Source organism: Marmota flaviventris, chromosome 13 (assembly GCF_047511675.1).
Source record: "Marmota flaviventris isolate mMarFla1 chromosome 13, mMarFla1.hap1, whole genome shotgun sequence".
Taxonomy (NCBI): domain Eukaryota; kingdom Metazoa; phylum Chordata; class Mammalia; order Rodentia; family Sciuridae; genus Marmota; species Marmota flaviventris.
This window is the reverse complement of record NC_092510.1, coordinates 78,001,788-78,021,653: the sequence shown is the minus strand read 5'-3', so window position 1 is coordinate 78,021,653 and position 19,866 is coordinate 78,001,788. Positions and strand designations below refer to the sequence as shown.

Genomic DNA, 19,866 nt, shown 5'->3' with positions numbered 1-19,866 from the left:
AATAAGGGGAGAAAAAGGCAAGAAAGAGACAGCAGGTGCTTAAACATTTGGAATTATTTGGGTTTCTTCCTTGTACATAACTTTCCAAGAAGATAAAATACTTTTTAAAGAAAAAAAATTTCATTTTACTAGCAATTTACAAAACAATTTTTAGAATGTCTCATAGTTTACCATAATGATAGCTTACCAGATTGAAGATGCCAGTAAAACATTAGTGTGATTTGCAAAAAACCTCAGTGGAGGCTCTGCAAGAAGTATACATGATAAAATTCCTCCACCAAAGCAGTGGAGCATTGCAGAAAACCAGCTTGAAAAAGGATTCTTCCATGCCCCTTCCACTGCTCCTGAAATGGTAAAGGCAAAACATGGTCTGAGATAGTTGTATATTAAATAAGCCCCAAGTACGCAATGCACTAAAGAAATAAACTTCTTAAATTCATTATTTTCAGCAACTTATTACTGTTCATAGTTGTGCCAATTACAACCATTAAACCATTAAAAACCATATCACTTGTTCTTTAATGCAAGACTGAACACATTTTTTAAAATGATTGATTTTGGGCACTTTTAAATTCTCTGTTCAGGTTCTTACTGCCAGCTTCCTGGTAATAGATGATTTAGTCTCCTTTCATTCCAAATCCTACTATAAGTATTCCCAGACCATAAGTCAAATTATGTATTAAGTTTATAATCTTAGGGCTGGTGATATAGCTCAGTTGGTAGAGTGCTTGCCTCACACACACAAGGCCCTGGGTTCAATCCCCAGGATCCCCCCCCCAAAAAAAAAACAAGTTTATAATCTTAAGTACTTTAGAAAATATGAGGCTGAAGTAAACAAACTAAGCTTTCAACATGACAAGCAAGAAACAAGAATAATAAACCCAAAGGTGAACAGTTTATGATGAGCAGATATTAACACCATCTCAAAATAAATCCTAACAAAATACTTACTAATTACTGAAGGAAGTAATAAATTTAGAGTGGAGAAGCCTTTCAGCCATCAATGTAAACAACATCAGGTGACTCCAGATATGATGCACTGAGAACATACCATCACTTCTGTGGTATTTCATTTTACTAGCAAAAATAAGCAATGAATTTATCTAACCAAACAAACCGAAGTTGAGGACTCTTCTGAATTAAAAAGAAAAAAAACTAACAAAAAACAAAAACTGACCTATACAATTAAAATGTCAAGAAAAACAATAAAAAGGCCAATGACATGTTCCAGATTAAATATCATAAGAGAGAAAAAAACTAGGGTCTGAAGCAATGGAACTCAGCAACAGAAGACTTGCCTGACTCGTGTGAGGCCCTACTTGGATCCCCAGCACCAAATGTAAGCAGTAGATTAATCTGACTAAAGTGTACATAGGAGTTTCTTTTTTTTTTTTTTTTAATTCCCCTCCTCAGACACCACACAGGTTCCTGATACCATCGTGTCCTCCTGTAAGGAAACCAGAGGAGCATTGTGGCCATCATGTTGTGGGTTCATGCAATGTCCACTGAGGGGCTGGGGGTAGGGGTGGATTTCAGCCTTTTCTCTCTTTACGTTCATCATAAAGACAGTATTCCGTGGTGGAAAGTCTGCTTTTTTATTTTATATTTTTAATTTATATATGACAACCGAATGCATTACAATTCATATTATACATATAGAGCACAATTTTTCATATCTCTGGTTGTATACAAAGTATATTCACACCAATTCGTGTCTTCATACATGTACTTTGAATAATGATGTCCATCACATTCCACCATCCTTGCTAACCCCCTGCCCCCTCCCTTCCCCTCCCACCCCTCTGCCCTATTTAGAGTTCATCTATCCTGCCCATACCCCCCCACCTACATAGTTTCTTAACCAATTATTCTAAATTGGTTGAAAATTTCAAAATTTTCTGTAAATTTGAAATTATCAAAAAAAAAAAAAAAAAACATACCAAAAAAAGTAAACCCATCCAGAAAATAGAAGCAATTTATAAAATTTGAACTTGCCATCCTCCTGCCTCAGCCTCCTGAGCCATCAGGTATGCGCCACCACGTCCGGCTAACAGTTTTTTAAAAAGATAATAAATCATGGTCAAATTGATTTTGATTTTATCCAAAGAATTAAAGGAAAGTTCAGTATTTAGAAATTCATTAATCCTCATTCATTACACAAGGAAATTATTATGGTCACTCCTTTAGACAGAAAAAGGTGCTTCACAAAAATTCAACATTACTGATTTTTTTTTTAATCAAGCAATGCAGGCAGAGAAACAAAAGTATTTAATCTGAATAAAGCCATGATTTATAGATAAGACATCAAAATTCATGGCACATTCTTGTAATCCCAGTTATATAGGAGACTGAGGAACAGGGATCACAAGTTCAAGGCCATCCTAGACAACTTGTTGAGACCCTGTCTCAAATTTTTAAAATAAATAACTAAAAAGGGCTGGAGATATAGCTCAATGATCGACTGTCTGGGTTCAATCCCTAGTACTGCTCAAAAAAATAAAAAATTAAGACTTTTATATGACAAAAGACTGGAATAAAATATTTTTCAACATACATAAGGCAAATGACAACTAATTATGAGGAAAAGTCAACAAACAAAAGAAAAATGGGCAAGTCACAAAACAGAACCATAAGTAGGTAGAAACATACCAAAAAAAGAAAGTCTTCAACATTAGTAATCAAGACAATCAACCAAAATGTATACAATGCATTCAGAAGAATAACATCAACATACTTGTGTTTAACAAGTATGGGAATTGATAAATTCATGTGCTCAGAAATAAAAATGAAAATAGTGCAACCCACAATTCCAAAAAATAGAATGTGGCCAGGATTTTTCAAAATAAAAAAAGGAGTCCATATAAGTAGAATCCATTAGCACATGGCTGAGTGCCCCTTTGTATGCACGTTTGGCAGAGGGGCACTTGCCCTGAGAGTGAGCCACAGTCATAAAATAGTACAGCAGAAAGAGAACCAGGGAAAGGAGCATAACAGTCATACCTGGAGATGGAGGTGGGAGGAACTTTTGGAGGAAAGAGAACCACAAACTGAATCCTCTACTTGTGTGTATGAATCCCATACAAGTCTCAGGGTAGCCTCAAAGGACACCTACATACAACAAACTTAGAGTCTTAAAAAGAAATTAAATGAACTGAGATTGAAATTGCCACTCACAAAGAATGAGACAAAGCCTCTAACAAAAGTCTAAGCAAGTTGATTGCCTGTTGTTGTTGTTTTTTTTTTTTTTTTTTTGTATTGTTATATATGACAGCAGAATGAATTACAATTCATATTACACATATAGAGCAGTTTTTCATATCTCTGGTTGTATATAAGTATATTCACAGCATTCATATCTTCATACATGTACTTAGTTTTGGGGGGGGTTGTTTGTTTGTTTTGGTGCTGGGGATCAAACCCAGGGCCTTGTGCATGTAAGGCAAGCACTCTACCAAATGAGCTATCTCCCCAGCCCTATACATGTACTTAGGATAATGAAATCCATCTCATTCCACCATCTTTTTTAGCCCCATATGCCCTCCTTTCCCCTGACACCCTTTGCCCTATCTAGAGTTCATCTAATCCTCCCATGCTGCCCCTCACAACCTCACTATAAATCAGCCTCCTTATATCAGAGAGAATATTCAGCATTTGGTTTCTTGGGATTGGCTAATTCACTTAGCATTATCTTCTCCATCCCCATCCATTTACCTGCAAATGCCATGATTTTATTCTTTTATTGCTGAGTAATATTCCATTGTGTTTATATGCCACTTTTCTTTACCCATTCATCTACTGAGGGGCATATCTAGGTTGGCTCCACAGTTTAGCAACTGTGAATTGTGCTGCTGATGTGGCTGTGTCCCTAAAGTATGCTGTTTTTAAGTCCTTTCGGTATAGACCAAGGAGCAGGATAGCTAGGTCAAATGGTGGTTCCATGCCCAGTTTTCCAAGGAATCTCCATACTGCTTTCCATATTGGCTGAACCAATTTGCAGTCCCACCAGCAATGTATGAGTGTGCCTTTTTCCCCACATCTTTGCCAACACTTATTGTTTGTATTCTTAATAGCTGCCATTCTGACAGGAGTGAGATGAAACTTAGAGTAGTTTTGATTTCATTTCTCTAATTGCTAGTGATGATGAACATTTTTTCATATATTTTTTGACTGATTGTATATAATCTTCTGAGAGGTGTCTGTTGAGTTCCTTGGCCCATTTATTGATTGGGCTATTTGTTTTTTGAGGGGTTTAGCTTTTTGAGTTCTTTATATACCCTAGAAATTAGTGTTCTATCTATTGTGCGAGTGGTAAAAATTTGCTCCCAAGATGTAGGCTCTCTTATTCACCTCGCTGATTGTTTCCTTTGCTGAGAATAAGCTTTTTGGTTTGAATCCATCCCATTTATCGATTCTTGGTTTTAATTCTTGTGCTATAGGAGTCTTATTACAGAAACTGGGGCCTAATCCAACATGATAGAGATTTGGGCCTACTTTTTCTTCTAATAGGCGCAGTGTCTCTGGGTTATTCCTAAGTCCTTGGATCTACTTTGAGTTGAGTTTTGTGCATGGTGAGAGATAAGGTTTAATTTCATTTTGTTACATATGGATTTCCAGTTTCCCCAGAACCATTTGTTGAAGAGGCTATCTTTTCTCCAATGTATGTTTTTGGCACCTTTGTCTAATATAAGACAACTGTAATTATTTGGGTTAGTCTCTGTGTCCTCTATTCTATACCATTGGCCTACCAGTCTATTTTGGTGCCAATATCATGCTGTTTTTGTTACTATTGCTGGAAAAGAGCTATTTTGATGTTACATGGTCATGCTGCTTTTAGAGACAAACCCCTACATAAGATATGCTACCACTAAGTCATATACATCCCTACACACACACACACATATACACACATTTTAGATATTTATCTGAGTATGTGTATCGGCACCATTCAGTACTGTCCCATGCAGGCGTGAATGACTGTCATACTGGTCAACACAATAAATGAATACAACCTTTGATCTTCTCCTTTTGGTTAATGAGCACTAGCTGAACAATGAACAATGCCATACTGAGCTACCTCAGGCTGAAAGGCAATATAGTGTGCTTAAGAATGTGGACTGGATCTTAACTGCTCAGAAACAAACTTACTCTTTGTATTAATAACTCTTTGTTTCTCACTCATACACACACACACACACACACACACACTCCATCAAAACAGAAAAGGAAAAAAGTAACTCACCTCAGAGCATTGTTGTAAGGATTAACTAGAAATGAGTACATTTCAAGTACTTGGAATGGAGCCTGGCACATAGTAAGCAAAAGTACCAGCTACTATCACAGAAGTAAATTAAAAAAAAAAAAAATGACCCTTCCTCTCGACTCCTACAATTCAGTCACACACCTCTGCTGAACGGTGACTATTTCTAGACAACTTCTATGTTTATTTACACACATACACTCTTCCTCCCCCTTCCATCTATCCCCACTTCCTCCACCTCATGCATGTGTAGTACGCATGTCTGCTTTTCTCTCTCTCTCAGGTATAACCTGGTTAGCATGGAGCTGTATTCATAAAATAGAAACTCTAAGTGAGAGCTATAAAGGACTCAAATAACACAGCAGTCACAATGAAAACACATTCACAAGGTAACTGATTAGTTCTGAAAAACACAATTGGAATACTGACTGGTGTCTCTTCTGCATTCCTTAGTACTATTCTGATACTATTCTAACACTATCACTCACTGGCTAAGCCAAACCCAAATACACCTACCTCTCCTTTGGCCATTAAAACCAATCCAAATTAAATTTATTAAACACTTTTAAACAAAAAATATTTAATCATAAAATATTAATTTCTTATTAAGTCCACCAAAATAACTTTGCTAGCTTTGTGTGGTGGCATACACCTATAATCCCAGCGGTTCAGGAGGCTGAGGCAGGAGGATCTCAAGTTCAAAGCCAGCCTCAGCAAAAGTGAGGTGCTAAGCAACTCAGTGAAACCCTGTCTCTAAATGAAATACAAAATAGGGCTGGGATGTGGCTCAGTGGCCCAGTATGCCGGTACCCAAAAAAAAAAAAGAAAGAAAACTTTTCTTTTCCCTCAACATTCACTTATTTTATTCATTCTTCTTAAGATACATTTTTTTTCACAAATCACATCTCCATTATAAAATTGTTAATCCTGAGACTCTATGACATTTTAGTGGAAATAGGTACTAATATAGAACGTTTATCATATGATGGAAAAATACATATGAAATATAACAAAGAGTTTAAGCATTAAAATTCTACTGCCATTAATCGCCCTTACCAAGGACTGTCAAAAGCCAGACAAATAATTATGACTGCTTATCAGTTTCATAACCTCTGGATTGGCCTCAATCTCACTCAAATTAAATTTCATTGTTTATAAAATAGAAATAATACATACCTTGTGAGGATTTAAAATGAGAGAATATATATAAAATACATTTTTATACCTAGTACATGGCTGCTTACTCTGCTGACTTATTTCTCTATTCAGCAGATTCATCATTACAACAGAGAAAGGAGGTAGGTAAATGAAACCTTCAGGCTCAGTTCTCTAAGCCCAAAATACAATTCTATTGAGTTCTTACTGAAAGACTAGGATATGCTTCCAGTTTTCCCAGAACCATTTGTTGGTTTAAAATTTTAAATTTTAAAATATTTAACATCAGGCTTGCTAATGGTTATTATGATATCCAGAGAGGAGCACAAGAATGTTCTAGCTTGCATAAATTTTAACTCCAGATGTTTACTATTTTTAAGCTGCATATTGCTTTGGATAAGATGATAGTGAAAGAATACTCATGAATCTAATAGCCTTAAATAAATGAAACTAAGATTTCATTTGGGAAAAAAAAAAGAATCAGGAAAAGAATAGATGAGGTGGCCTCCTCACATAGTCCTACTTACACAGTTTTCAATATTATTTCAGTGAAAAACATTCTGTTCAAGTTATTTTTAACATAATGATCTTTAAAAGAGAAAAAAAAATTTTTGTCCTAACTTGAATAAAGATGTTTGAAATATGCTATCAATAGAACCATTTTTCCGAAAACTCTTAGCAAAAGTTATCACATGGAGACCCAAATCCAAGTACTGAAGACCCAAATCTAAGTACCAAATCTAAGATGTTGAAAACACAAATAACCACATATGGACTTTAATATCAAAATACTTCCATTAAGTGAAAAAGTAAGGGAAGAATAAATCCTGATCCTCCCCCACCCCCCCACCCCCACGCCAGCTACTTCTGGTACTAAAGGAGCAGCAAGGAGGAAGCTGTGTGACTGGAGCAGGGTAAAAGGGATCAGGGATTTAAAGGGGAGCTACACAATGCATGGCTGTAGTTAGGGCCTATGAGGATCATAGGGGGAACCTGAGTTTTTCACCCTAACCAACTAAACCAGGATCTGGAAAACTTTTTCTGCAATGGGATAGATAATAATATTTTCACTTTGTGGGCCAGACAGTCTCTATTTAATCATTTACCTCTGCAGTTATACTATGAAAGCAATCATAGATAATATATAAATGAATGAATGAGGTTGTGTTTCAATAAGACTATTTTCATTATAAAATGGAAGCTAAATATGAAGTTCCAAACTATTTCTGTAAACTCACTTAAAATCTACAAAATTCCAAAATTATAGCCAAAATAAAATCATTAGATTATGTTTACAATAGTCCTATTAACTTATTTGTAACAAATTTTAGAAAGATAGTTTTTATGTATGACAAACATGACTTTTTTAATTTCTTGGACTCAGTTTAATTTAGCTTGAAAGTAAAACCCTATTCTTAAGAACTAGTTTCACTGTAGCTATTTTTTAAATATTTAACATCCAGCTTGCTAGTGGTTAGTATGATTTCCAGAAAGAAGCACAAGAATGTTCTAGCCTGCATAAATTTTAACTCCAGATGTTTAGTATTTTTAAACTGTGTATTACTAATACTTTGCTTTATCCTTTTCCAGTTATAGATTTATCTCCTTAAAAAGAGAGAAAAGTTACCATAAAGGTCAGTGTCCAAGAAAGAACCTTGACCATTAACCTAGCATTTTAGGAGAAAGTGGTAAAAATGCAAATTAAAATTTTAGAAAACCATTTTCCACCTCTGCTTGGCATAAAACAAAATAAAATTGATATGATCTGGAGTAAGCAAGCAGATTGTTCTAGAATCTGGAAAAAAAAGAAAAAGAAACTGGCAGTATTGATTAAATGCATGTACCTTGAACAGTTCTACTTTTGTGAGACTATTCTACAAATTTAAAAAATCAATATAAAAAAAGAAAAATGAATAAAATAATATATCACATTCCTCATAATGCTTTTTCATTAGAATTATTAAAAATAATCATGGAAGCAACAAAGGTTTACAGACTATCTGTGACAAAATTCAAGGAGTTTTTTTTAGATCAAGTTTGAGTCACACTGAGACAAGTAAATACAAAGATCCACCCTCTGGTTATTTTCCCCAGTTCATTAATGCACATCTAGAATGGTTATATTTGGCAACTGGCTCAGTCCCCAAATTGATTCTCTGAGCTGTGGAGTAAGAATCATTATGGTAGAAAGGATCAAAAAGAAACTCTATAGAGATTCCTCTTCTTGCCAACAAAGTAAATGAAAAAAATACCACAGATATAAGTGCCATAAACAGACTTGAAAGATGAAAAGGTGATGATTTGCTTAACTGGCCTTTTTGGACCACATCAAACAGATGGACCTGGTGAATGGCTGTATTTAAGATGAAGTGTTTTTACCAGAGCAAATTAACAACTCATAACCTAGTATATTAGTCAGCTTTTCACGGCTGTGACCAAAATACTTGACAAGAACAAGTATTTACTCAGAGAAGTAAAAGCTTATTTTGGCTCATGATTTTACTGGGTCCAAAGCAAGGCAGAACATTATGGTGGAGGGGACACAGTGGAAGGAAGCTTCTCTGCTCACTGCTAACAAGGAAGTGGTAGAGAAGGGTCCCCTCAGAGAAGATGCACCCTTTCAGGGCTTGACCCCAGGGACCCATCTTCTCCAGCCATGCTCCATCTCCCTACAGTTAGTCCATTCAAACTAGAATGGAATGATTAGATTACAGCTCTCACAATCTCATCATTTCACCTCCAAATACTCCTGCATTAACACAGGAGTTTTAGGGGGACACCTTGTATTCAAACCATGACACCTACTAAGCAAATGCTTTTTTCTCCATATTAATTTGTAAAAAACAAACAACAATTTAAGAAGAAGAAGCAGCAGCAGCAGCAGCAGCAGCAGCACTCCATTTTGTTAAACTATCACATTCTTGCTTCAAGCCTATGCTAACTCTCCTATACTCCAACATTGAGATTTTAATCATACTGTGAGTCCAAACTTGCCTACAATACTGATGACATTCTACTGAATAAATCTGATAATCAAGATATACCAAGTACTTTAGATATCTTTAAAAGATATATGCAGAGCTGGGGTTATAGCTCAGAGGTAGAGAACTTGCCTACCATGTGAAGCACTGGGTTCAATCCTCAGAACCACATAAAAATAAATAAAATAAAGATATCATATTTATCTACAACTAAAAAAAATTTTTTTAAAGTATGCAAACCAGAAAGTGGGACATTAAATTCCACTCCTCCTGGATTTCTATCATCAGTCAGAGGTCCAGTCAATAGATAGAAAATACACAGTCATTTTAATAGAGAGAAGTTAATATTACAGTATAGATATAAACTTGCTTCATAAGTGGTTGAAAGGCAAAAGGTAAATATTATTACATAGGTATCAGCTGCAGAAAGCAATTACCACTCTGGGGAACCAAAGAATAAGCTAAAATTATTTAAATTTACTAACTTGGAGGAAAAGCTCTTTACAGCCCAAACTGAGAACCCTGTAGAGAGGAAACTCCTCAGTTAGATATTCTAGTACTGCACATTCATTGCACAAATAAAATACTGAGTTTTAAGTTGTTAGAACTACTCGGTCCATTAATGGAAAAGTTTAAACTAGACACTGGCCTCCTGACTAGCTTTATGAGATCTTTTTACCAAAAAACTCACTGACTGGGGGCTGGGATTGAGGCTCAGGGGAAGAGCACTCGTCTAGCATGTGTGAGGCACTGGGTTGATCCTCAGCACCTCATAAAAAAAATAAACAAAATAAACGTATTATGTCCATTTATAACTAAAAAAGAAATTCTTAAAAAAATTCACTGGCCAGCGTTTTATCTCAGATCACTCAAAAAAATATTAAATATATTCAAGCATAATCTCTAAACTTACAAAAGTAAATTATGAACTGCCATTTCTGAGACATCCCTTCCTACATACTGGTAGTAACTATTACATTTTTTTTAATCATATAATAAAGGAAGCTTCTTGAAGATTGTGAATGGTCTATTACTATCTGGTTATTGATTACATAGATGTACTAATTTTGAAAATTCATTGGTCTGTACCTTTTTAACTTTTGTACTAATAAATATATATAATTTAAAATACATATTTTAAAATGTATATATGTGTATATATAAATGCATAATTATCAAAATATAATTTTAAAATTATAAATATATATGTATATACACATATAAGTATATATGTGTGTGTATACGTGTGTGTGTGTGTGTGTGTGTGTGTGTATATATATATATATTTTTTTTTTTTTTTTTTGTACCAGAGATTGAACTCAGGGGCACTCAACCACTGAGCCACATCCCCAGCCCTATTTTTTATATTTTATCTAGAGACAGAGTCTCACTGAGTTGCTTAGTGCCTTGCCATTGCTGAAGCTGGCTTTGAACCCACAATCCTCCTGTCTCAGCCTCCTGAGCCTCTGGAATTATAGACATACAACACCATGCATGGCTTCTTTATAAGGGGTTCACAAAGATGGCAAAATTGTGTTGTCACAAGCACTGCCATCTGTCCAAAATGCCCAGAGTAATAAATTTTTAACTTATTAGCCCTTTCATTTCCCACCAATTAGAGAATGGAACTATGACAAGCTTTTTCCCTCAATTTAGTTCCTAAAACAAATGAGAACCTGGTTTGTGATGTGGAAGTGACAGAAATCATGGGAGAAAATAACTCCCATGATTAATAACATGTCAAAAGACAGGTCATTGCTAAATTGTAAATATTAAGAAACCAGGAACACTGGGCCTGCAAAGAGAGAACACAGATGGTTTAGAAAGTTTAGAATTAGCCAAATCTGGAGTCAAGAACTAGTTCTAAGCAGGGTGTGGTAGCTCATGCCTGTAATTCCAGTGGCTTGGGAGGCTGAGGTGGGAGGATCACGAGTTCAAAAACAGCCTCAGCAACATAGCAAGGCACTAAGCAACTCAGTGAGACTCTGTCTCTAAATAAAATATTTTAAAAAAAGGGCTGGGGATGTGGCTCAGCGGTTGAGTACCCTTGAGTTCAGTGATACCCATATTACAGAAATGTATGATGATTAGAATTATACAGAAATATTCTGCAGTATACAAAACCAATGATAACTATTTCTACTACATAAGAACAACAGTTCAATCTTATGAGACACTGTCCAAAAAAGCAAGAAGAATGAGCAGTTGGGTTTCTTTAGGATTGTAAGAGTAGCTTTCAACAAATTAAAACAAATTAAAAAAAAAAAAAAAGAGTAGCCTTTATTCTGGCATCCTCAACATCTAATATAGAGCCTGATAAATATAGTATAGTACAGTTTCAAAAACTGTACTATATAGAATTTGTTTAACTGAACTATATAGGATTTAAGAGAGGTTGGCAAAATGTTGAGAGAATGTAGAGTGCAATAATAGATTTCATGCATAGAAGAAATAATTGTAGATTGTTTTCAGAAGTCATAGTAGATGGCAATTGTATATGAATATGGCCTTGAAGAAATGTTTATTTTAATGAAGATTTAACAAGAAAAAAGACTGATTTTAAATGTAAGATAAAATAGATTAAGTTGGTAATGTAAAAAAATGGCTTCTCACTAGTACTCCCCAAGCAGCATATTACAACTTCCTAATAAAATGCCCAGGAGATAAAGGGACTGGGGGAGCTGAAAATCAAATGCCAGAATTCAGGGAAAACTACAGTTGATTTTAAGACAAATGGAGGTAAACTAAGGGGAAAAAAATCCAATTCATACCCTGTGTTTTACATCTTTGTTTATGAAGTAGAAATCACGCAGTGGATGGAGGCTGGGGTGATGGCTCAGTGGTAGAGCACTTACCTAGCATGTGTGAGGCACTGGGTTCAATTCTCAGCACCACATATAAACAAAGAAAAATAAAGTTCTATCAACAACTAAAAAAATGTTGTTTTAAATTTTTTAAAAAATCACACAGTGGAGAAATGGGAGAATTATCTTTCATTTCATTTACTCCAATACACTTCAAAATCTAAACCAAACAAATACGAGGTATAACCGTCTCCAAACCTCAGGTATAAAGAGTTAATCCCCTTTTCCTTCTAGCCTCCACTAGCATTTTTATGCTCTAGGCAGAAACTACAATGATAAGATATAAAGGATAAAAAATTGGGGAGTGAGGTATTAGCAAAGATAGAAAATATTTCAAAATTAAGTCTCAAAAAGTAACATGTTTGAAAGTATAGAGATAAGAATCCTGAGAGCAGCACATACATGAACTGTAGATTTATTATACTACTATAGATCTGAGTTCTAGACAATCAGTCTCTGGGGGATAAGAAAAGTTGCCAGTTAAGCAGAGTATATATATATATATATATATATATATATATATATATATATATACATACACTAAGTAAAACTAAGAGAAACTAGGCATTGGACTGGAAGTACCACATATCCACTCTTCAGTTCTAAATATGAAAAAGTCTAGCTAACCACATATAAAGAGAGCATATAAGCTACTTGCTGCTACCAACAAGAATCTGGACAAACATATCTTAATCTAAATGAGTTAGAAGAAAAAAAAGGTAAATCAGAGGCTATAAAAATTTATCACTGGACATAAGAAAAAAAGATCCAGAAGAGTCAAATTAAAGTGTATAACATTTAAGAATCAACTACTAGGGACTGGGGTTGTGGCTCTGCGGTAGAACGCTCACCTAGCACATGCAAGGCGCTGGGTACCATCCACAGCACCACATAAAAAAATAAATAAATAAAATAAAGGTATTGTGTCCTACTACAGCTAAAAATATATATACATTAAAAAAATTTTTAAAGAATCAACTACTAACGAATCCAGAGAAATTTTCTAGAAATAATGTTCACATTTACTCCAATACACTTCAAAATTTAAAGGAAACAAATGATTCCTGAGAGAAATGTAAATTGCCAAAAATGACTTAAGACTGAATTTTTTTATTAAAAAAAAAAGATTTACTCATTAAAATGGACCAAGAAACAGCTTCATATTTTAAGTCTATTGAATACTGTTTATGGTTTATATAAACACTGTTCCCCAAAAGCTCATGTGTAAGAACACAAAAAGCTTAGAGGTGAAATAATTGGATTATGAGTCTTAACCTACACCATGATGAATCCTAATAAGTATTAACTACCTGTCACTTTAGGCAGGTATAGGGTGGTATGGCTGGAGGCAGTGGGTCACTGGGAGTGCCTTTGGGTATATATTTTGTCCTTGGAGAGTGGAGTCTCTCTATTTGCTTATTAGTGGCCATGTCCTGAGTGAAAGTTTCCTCCACCATACTCTTCCCATTCAGGCTCACCTGGTCCCTGAGGAATGGAGTCACACATCTATGGACTGAGACCTCTGAAACAATCAGTGCAAAAATAAACTTTCCTCCTCTAAAATTGTTCTTGTCAAATTTTTTGGTCACAGCATTGAAAAAGCTGACTAAAACAAATACCTAGGAATAAGTAATGAGCTAAGCATGGTGGTGCATGCATGCCTGTAATCCCAGCAGCTCAGGAGGCTGATGGAGGAGGATCGCAAATTCAAAACCAGTCTCAGCAACTCAATGAGGCCCTAAGCAACTTATCGAGACCCTGTCTCAAAATAAAAAATAAAAAAGGGTGGGAACATGGCTCAATAATAAAGCATCACTGGGTTCAATCCCCAGTACCACCCCCTCTCCAAAAAAAAAAAAAAGTATAGGGAATGCCCATTAAATAAACTATCTTGAGCTAAAAATAAATAATAAATATAAAATAGTGGAAAGCTTCCCAATCTATTTTACAAAAACAGCATAACCTTGATACCCAAAGTAGAAAAAGATTTGATGGGCAAATTCCCATTATAAACATAAATACAAAAAGTTTAAATAAAGTATTAGCAATCAAAATTCCTGAAAACTAAATACATCAAACAAGTAAAGTTTATTCCTAAAATATAGGAATGGTTCATCATTTTTTAAATATCTATGAATATCTTTTCACTACATTTTTTCCCCTTTTAGTAATGGTGATTGACCCCAGGGTGCTCTACTAGTGAACTATATCGCTAGCTCTTTTTAATTTTGAGACAGGTCCTGGTAAATTGTCCAAGCTATTCTTTAACCTATAATCCTCCTGCCTTAGCCACCAGAATTGCTGGGATTACAAGCCTAAGCTACCATGCCCATTACATTTTTAAATAGAAAAACCAATACAAATGATCATCTCAATGGATTTCTGGGGGGGGGGGGGGGAATCATTAACAAAATTTGTCACCTTCTCCACCAGGATGGTGATAAAGACATAGGGACAACCTAGAAAGTTAAGATTAAAATAAAACTGTTAACTATGCCTCTTAAAACCCTACAGTAAAACATCACATTTGATGAAACTTTAAAAATATTCTCATTAAAATCATGACAACAAAGCCACTCACTATAATCACCAGTATTAAACACTTTATATCAATACTCCTCAATATAGAGGCTATAAAATACAAGGTTCTTGGCTACAAGTAAAAATCAAACAAACAAAAAAAAAACCTATGACAAACTTAAGCCAAAAAGAATTCACTTGAAGGATTTCAGTAACTCAGAAAAACTGAAAGGCTAAATAAAGAAAATAAGCAAAATTACAGACAGTCTAGAGGCTTAATAAAGGTCTTGGAGGAAAACAAATTCAATTAGCCACCCATGATACATAAAGAAAATTAATACAATTAGACAACAACCTACAACCCAATAGAAAAAAAATGGTCAAAAGATATTAAGAAACTTACAGCCATGAAATACAAGTGTTCAATAAACCTAAGAAGTATAAACTCATTAGTAACCCTGACAAATGCAAATGAAAACTGTTTTCTGAGCATGAAAATGACAAGGTACTGAGGACTGAAAATAGTCAACAATGTCAAAGGAAATAAGGAGTCTAACACATTTCCAGGGAAAGTACAAACAGGTACACTCATGTGAATTCTATCATTTTTACCTCTTTACAAGGACTGGTACTAGAAAAAAATATTTGTTACTCTCTATATAACACTATATTAGCATTCATTTATCCAAGTAATTCTCAGATTTTGGGGGACTCTGACCCCTTTATACACTAAAAATTTTAAGCTAATGAATAGTTGCCAGGAGTTGAAGGAGGACTGTCTACAAAGGAGCAGAAGGAAATCTGGGGTAGGTGAACAAAATGTTCTACATCTTGATTGTAATGGTGGTTATAAGACTATTTTCAAAATCATAGAACTTTATATTAAAATTAATATATTTTATATATGATAATGTTAAATTTTTATATTAAAAAGAATATACTGGGCTGGGGTTGTGGCTCAAGCGGTATAAACTCATTGGTCAGCCAGGCAGTTTCAGGGTGCCCTCCCTGGCATGCGCGGGGCACTAGGTTCGATCCTCAGCAACATATAAAAATAAAGATGTTGTGTCCACCGAAAACTAAAAAAAATAAATAAATATTTAAAAAAAATTCTCTCTCAAAAAAAAAAAATATACTGTATATAAATTATACCTTTAAAAATAACTGACTTCAAAACCTTTGTGGGGGGGGGGGGGTTAGATGGACACAATACCTTTATTTTATTTATTTTTAAGTGGTGCTGAGGATAGAACCCAGTGCCTCACACATGCAGGTGAGCTTACCATTGAGCAACAACCCCAGCCCTTCAAACATTTCTGGAGAACCCCAAAGAACTTTTGTTCATGGGGGTTACAAGTATCAAATTGTAACTGAGAGAATTTCAAAATAGTTCTTTATGGGCTAAAGACACAAGGTCAATGGTAGAGCGCCTGCCTAACACCTTCAAGGCCCTGGATTCAATCCCTATTACCACCACCAAAAAAAAAGGGGGGGGGGGGGGTTCTATATTCATTTTAAAAATAATACATGCACTAAATGTTAACAGATTCTTTATGAAAAATGACTTTTTTTCCAAAGCTAAAATCAATTAGTGAGAAAAAGTACACTGTTTTCTGTTGTAGCAAATCCTTAATGTCTGGCTTCAAACAGAAAACAGCTGGCAGGATTCTTATACTCTTCAATCTCTTACAGTATCACAATTTATAAGTCATGTAGTCTTTAGAAAACTCCACTGTACACATGTAAAAAAATCACAGTGAAAAAAATGAATAATACCTGAATATTATTGTGAATATAATTTTAACAAGTTAGTGTCAGAGAACCCTGTGGATTCCTCAACCATACTTTGAGAACCTTTTACCCAATGCAAGAAAATATCAAATTCTGAGTATGGGGCAGTAACAAAATGTACTTCCTTTCAGACTAAGGAAGCAGTGTCATATACAGATTATCTATCCTACATTAATTAGTATAGTAATACTACCCTTGTCCAGGTCAAAATCTCTACCAAACAATTGATTCAGACTGAGTTACAAACTCCAATATAAGTTTAAAAAAAAAATACTCTAAGTTCCAAAAATTGAGACAACCAGTAATATCTAGGAGAGATACAGCATCAACCTCAAATCTTCACTCATCAACTATTTGTAGAACAAGACGGATTAAAGATGGTATGAACACATGGAAAATGGACAGAAATGCTTGGCCTCTTGAAAGAGGAGATGCACAAAATATAAAGGGAAGGTGGAATAACAACAAAAGTAAACCAATATAGGAGCAAATATCCTGAATGTAAGATAGAAAATAGAAATACTGCTCCTTGGTTAACAGCTCCAAAGGTCTTCAAACCACAAGACCACATCCCCACTCCACAGAGTCGTGTGAAACTAGATGCCCAGCGACTCTCACTTGTACAAAAGTCACTGGTGACAATGAAAACAGGAATCACTGGCTTCTGACAGTCATCCTAACGTGCTGAGCAGGTGTCAAGAAGGACACCGCGTTAAGGGGAACATCAGTGTGCCCACCAAGGGGAGGCCTGCAGCTCACGTGTTTGCACAACTTTCCCAACAGGCAAGGACCACCTGTTTACTCCCGGAGGCTAGGTCGGAGACGTGCGGGGACTGGGAGCTTAGCTCTCCGGTGACTTTGAAACACCGTCCAGGGAAGCGCTGGTACCACCAGGAGACCGACCGCGCGGCAGCGGCTTCCGCACCGGCCCGGGAGCCCCGCCAACCCCGCAAGCCACGGAAGCGGCGCCTAGCCTCCACGGTCTAGTACCCGGCCTCCGCCCTCCCGGCCTCAGTTTCCCTTCTGTACTAAAGGGGGGGGGGGGTCAGCCAGGCAGTTTCAGGGCGCCCTCCCACTAGACTACCGGATCCTTCCCGGACAGCGGCCCCCGGTTGCCCCTGGACCGAGTCCGTCATCCCCGCGACTGGAAGCTGAGGGGGCGGGTCCGCAGCGCCCACACTCACCCGGCCGGTGCTTCAGCGCCATCACGGACACCAGATAGTGGGCGATGTCAAAAAAGGGGAACATGGACGTGCGGGAGAAGGCCAGCGTCAGATCCTCCCACGAAGAGTCCATGGCTACGACCGACCGCGGCGGCCTGAGCAGCCGCGGTGCGACGGATTCCCCTCCGGCGCAGTGGGAGTGGGGGAGGGGACGGCCGCGGCCGCGCGCCCGCCGCGCCGGCTGGCGCCTGCGCGTGCGCCCTGGAGCCCGGGGCGGCGCGCCGAGGGGCGGGGCGGCGCGTCCGGGAGTCTCAGGCGCGGGAACGCGGCGAGCCGGCTGCCTTATTCTCCTAATAAGGGTTCAGTGTCTTCTTGGTGTTGAACCTGATCGTGCCAGGCTCGAGAGAAAGCGCAGATGAGCGAAGTTGGGCCCTCTTGGGGAGACGCTCAGGGTCACATTTCTTTATGTTAACTGATGTCATTCACCTTTTATTGAGCAATCCCATTGCAAGTCACATTGTGACTTATTAGATATACAAAATAAAACAACATTCTAGTCTTATGAAAGTTGCTCTTTCCCAACAGGGAAAAAAAAATGTTTTTAACGCAAAAAAAATAGTCAAAGTTCGTGAGAGAAAGATTATTCCAGAGAAGAGGCTGAGTGACAAAAGAGTTGTACTTTAAAAGCTGGGGCAGATCTGGAAGTTAGGTGAAGGAGGGAGGTATTTTGTCAGACAACGAAGTGAGAAGTGAGGTTGAAAACGAAGTTAAGTCCTTGGACAGCAGGCATTAAAACAAGTGACTTGGCCCTATAATTAAACCTCAGATTAATCGCTACATTGCGCTCAGGCCTATCCGAGTCAGAATCCTTTATTCTTAACCATTGTGCAGACCCGGGTTGTTTTGCGGAGGATGGAGGTACAGTCAAGCAACAAGGGAAGAAATTTGGTGAGAACACTAGAGACAGGGAAAATCCGAGAATCTTCACCCATCCAAGAAAAAGATAGGGGAAGCCAAGAGCAGCAGGAATAGAGGCCCAGGTGCCCTAGGAGCAGAATAGGGCTGGTCATCTCCACCTGTAAAGTCAGCAAAGGAAGCATCATTTGTCAAGGGAAGGAGGAATGAGCAATAACATTATGATCGCAAAGAGAACTAGGAAAGAAGAGTGATCTGGGTAAAAAGAAAAGTCGAGTTTGGCACGTTTTATTTGACATGCCAACAGATCATGCTGGCACCAGGAAAATGAAAATACAAAGACTATCAGCTACTAAGTAGGTAACAGCCGCGTGGGAGTATGTGCTGGAAGAGAAACTCTCCTTGGTTTTTTATTTTTATCTAAATATTTAACCATTGATTTAAAATTATTTAACAATTTTTTTGCATGCCTGTTCTAAACCAAGCATTCTCCCAGATGTCAGAAGCACTATCATAAACACTCAATGTTTAAAACAGGAAAATTGGAACAGATTTCTACATTTTATTACTTATCATGGAAGAGTAGACTTGTTAAAATACTTTTCATCTGTGGTTTTTAAGGAAGTTCCTATAGAGAAAGTTTTTTGTTGTTGTTTTTGAGAGAGAGAGAATATTTTTAATATTTATTTTTTAGTTTTCTGGGGATACAACATCTTTATTTTATTTTTATGTGGTGCTGAGGATCGAACCCAGCACCCCCGTGCATGCCAGGCGAACGTGCTACCGCTTGAGCCACATCCCCAGCCCAAGAGAAAGTTTTTTAAAACTGTAGCATGCTTTCTAGTAAGACTAAATAATAAGAAGAAACACCTGTATTTATTTATACCTTTATGTTTAAATCAATTCTTTCCATTCTTTTCATAGGTTGCCTTCTTTGGAATTATAGTGAATTTAGGGGAAGAACTTGGATATTTTTTCCTAATTTTTTAAATACTTTAACAGTCTTAAATTTCACAAAATATGTTTCATCCTTGAACTTATAAGAAAGAATTATATAAAATAATCCTTACATCTCTAAGACAAGTGTCTGTTCGGTATCATTCCGGGGTATAATTTGTTATTAAAACCAGTAGGGCAGCAGTGTAAAATACCAAAGTTGTTTTGTTTTTTTGTTTGTTTTTGTTTTTCACTGACTTACATCCTCAGCCCCTTTTTTGGTT

At 36.6% G+C, this 19,866-nt stretch overlaps 1 protein-coding gene across 1 annotated transcript in view; it reads right to left on the bottom strand.

The window, feature by feature from the left end:
• Positions 1–17,958, bottom strand: part of Tmem38b (transmembrane protein 38B) — a 60,371-nt gene extending 42,413 nt beyond the window's left edge. The window contains exons 1-2 of the mRNA XM_027943010.3: positions 17,753–17,958; positions 188–344 (exon numbers count right to left, since the gene is read on the bottom strand). Of these exons, the coding sequence (XP_027798811.2) occupies positions 188–344; positions 17,753–17,864 (269 nt within the window). The 5' untranslated portion in view covers positions 17,865–17,958. The remainder of the gene's footprint in view (positions 1–187; positions 345–17,752) is intronic.
• Positions 17,959–19,866: the final 1,908 nt, after the last annotated feature.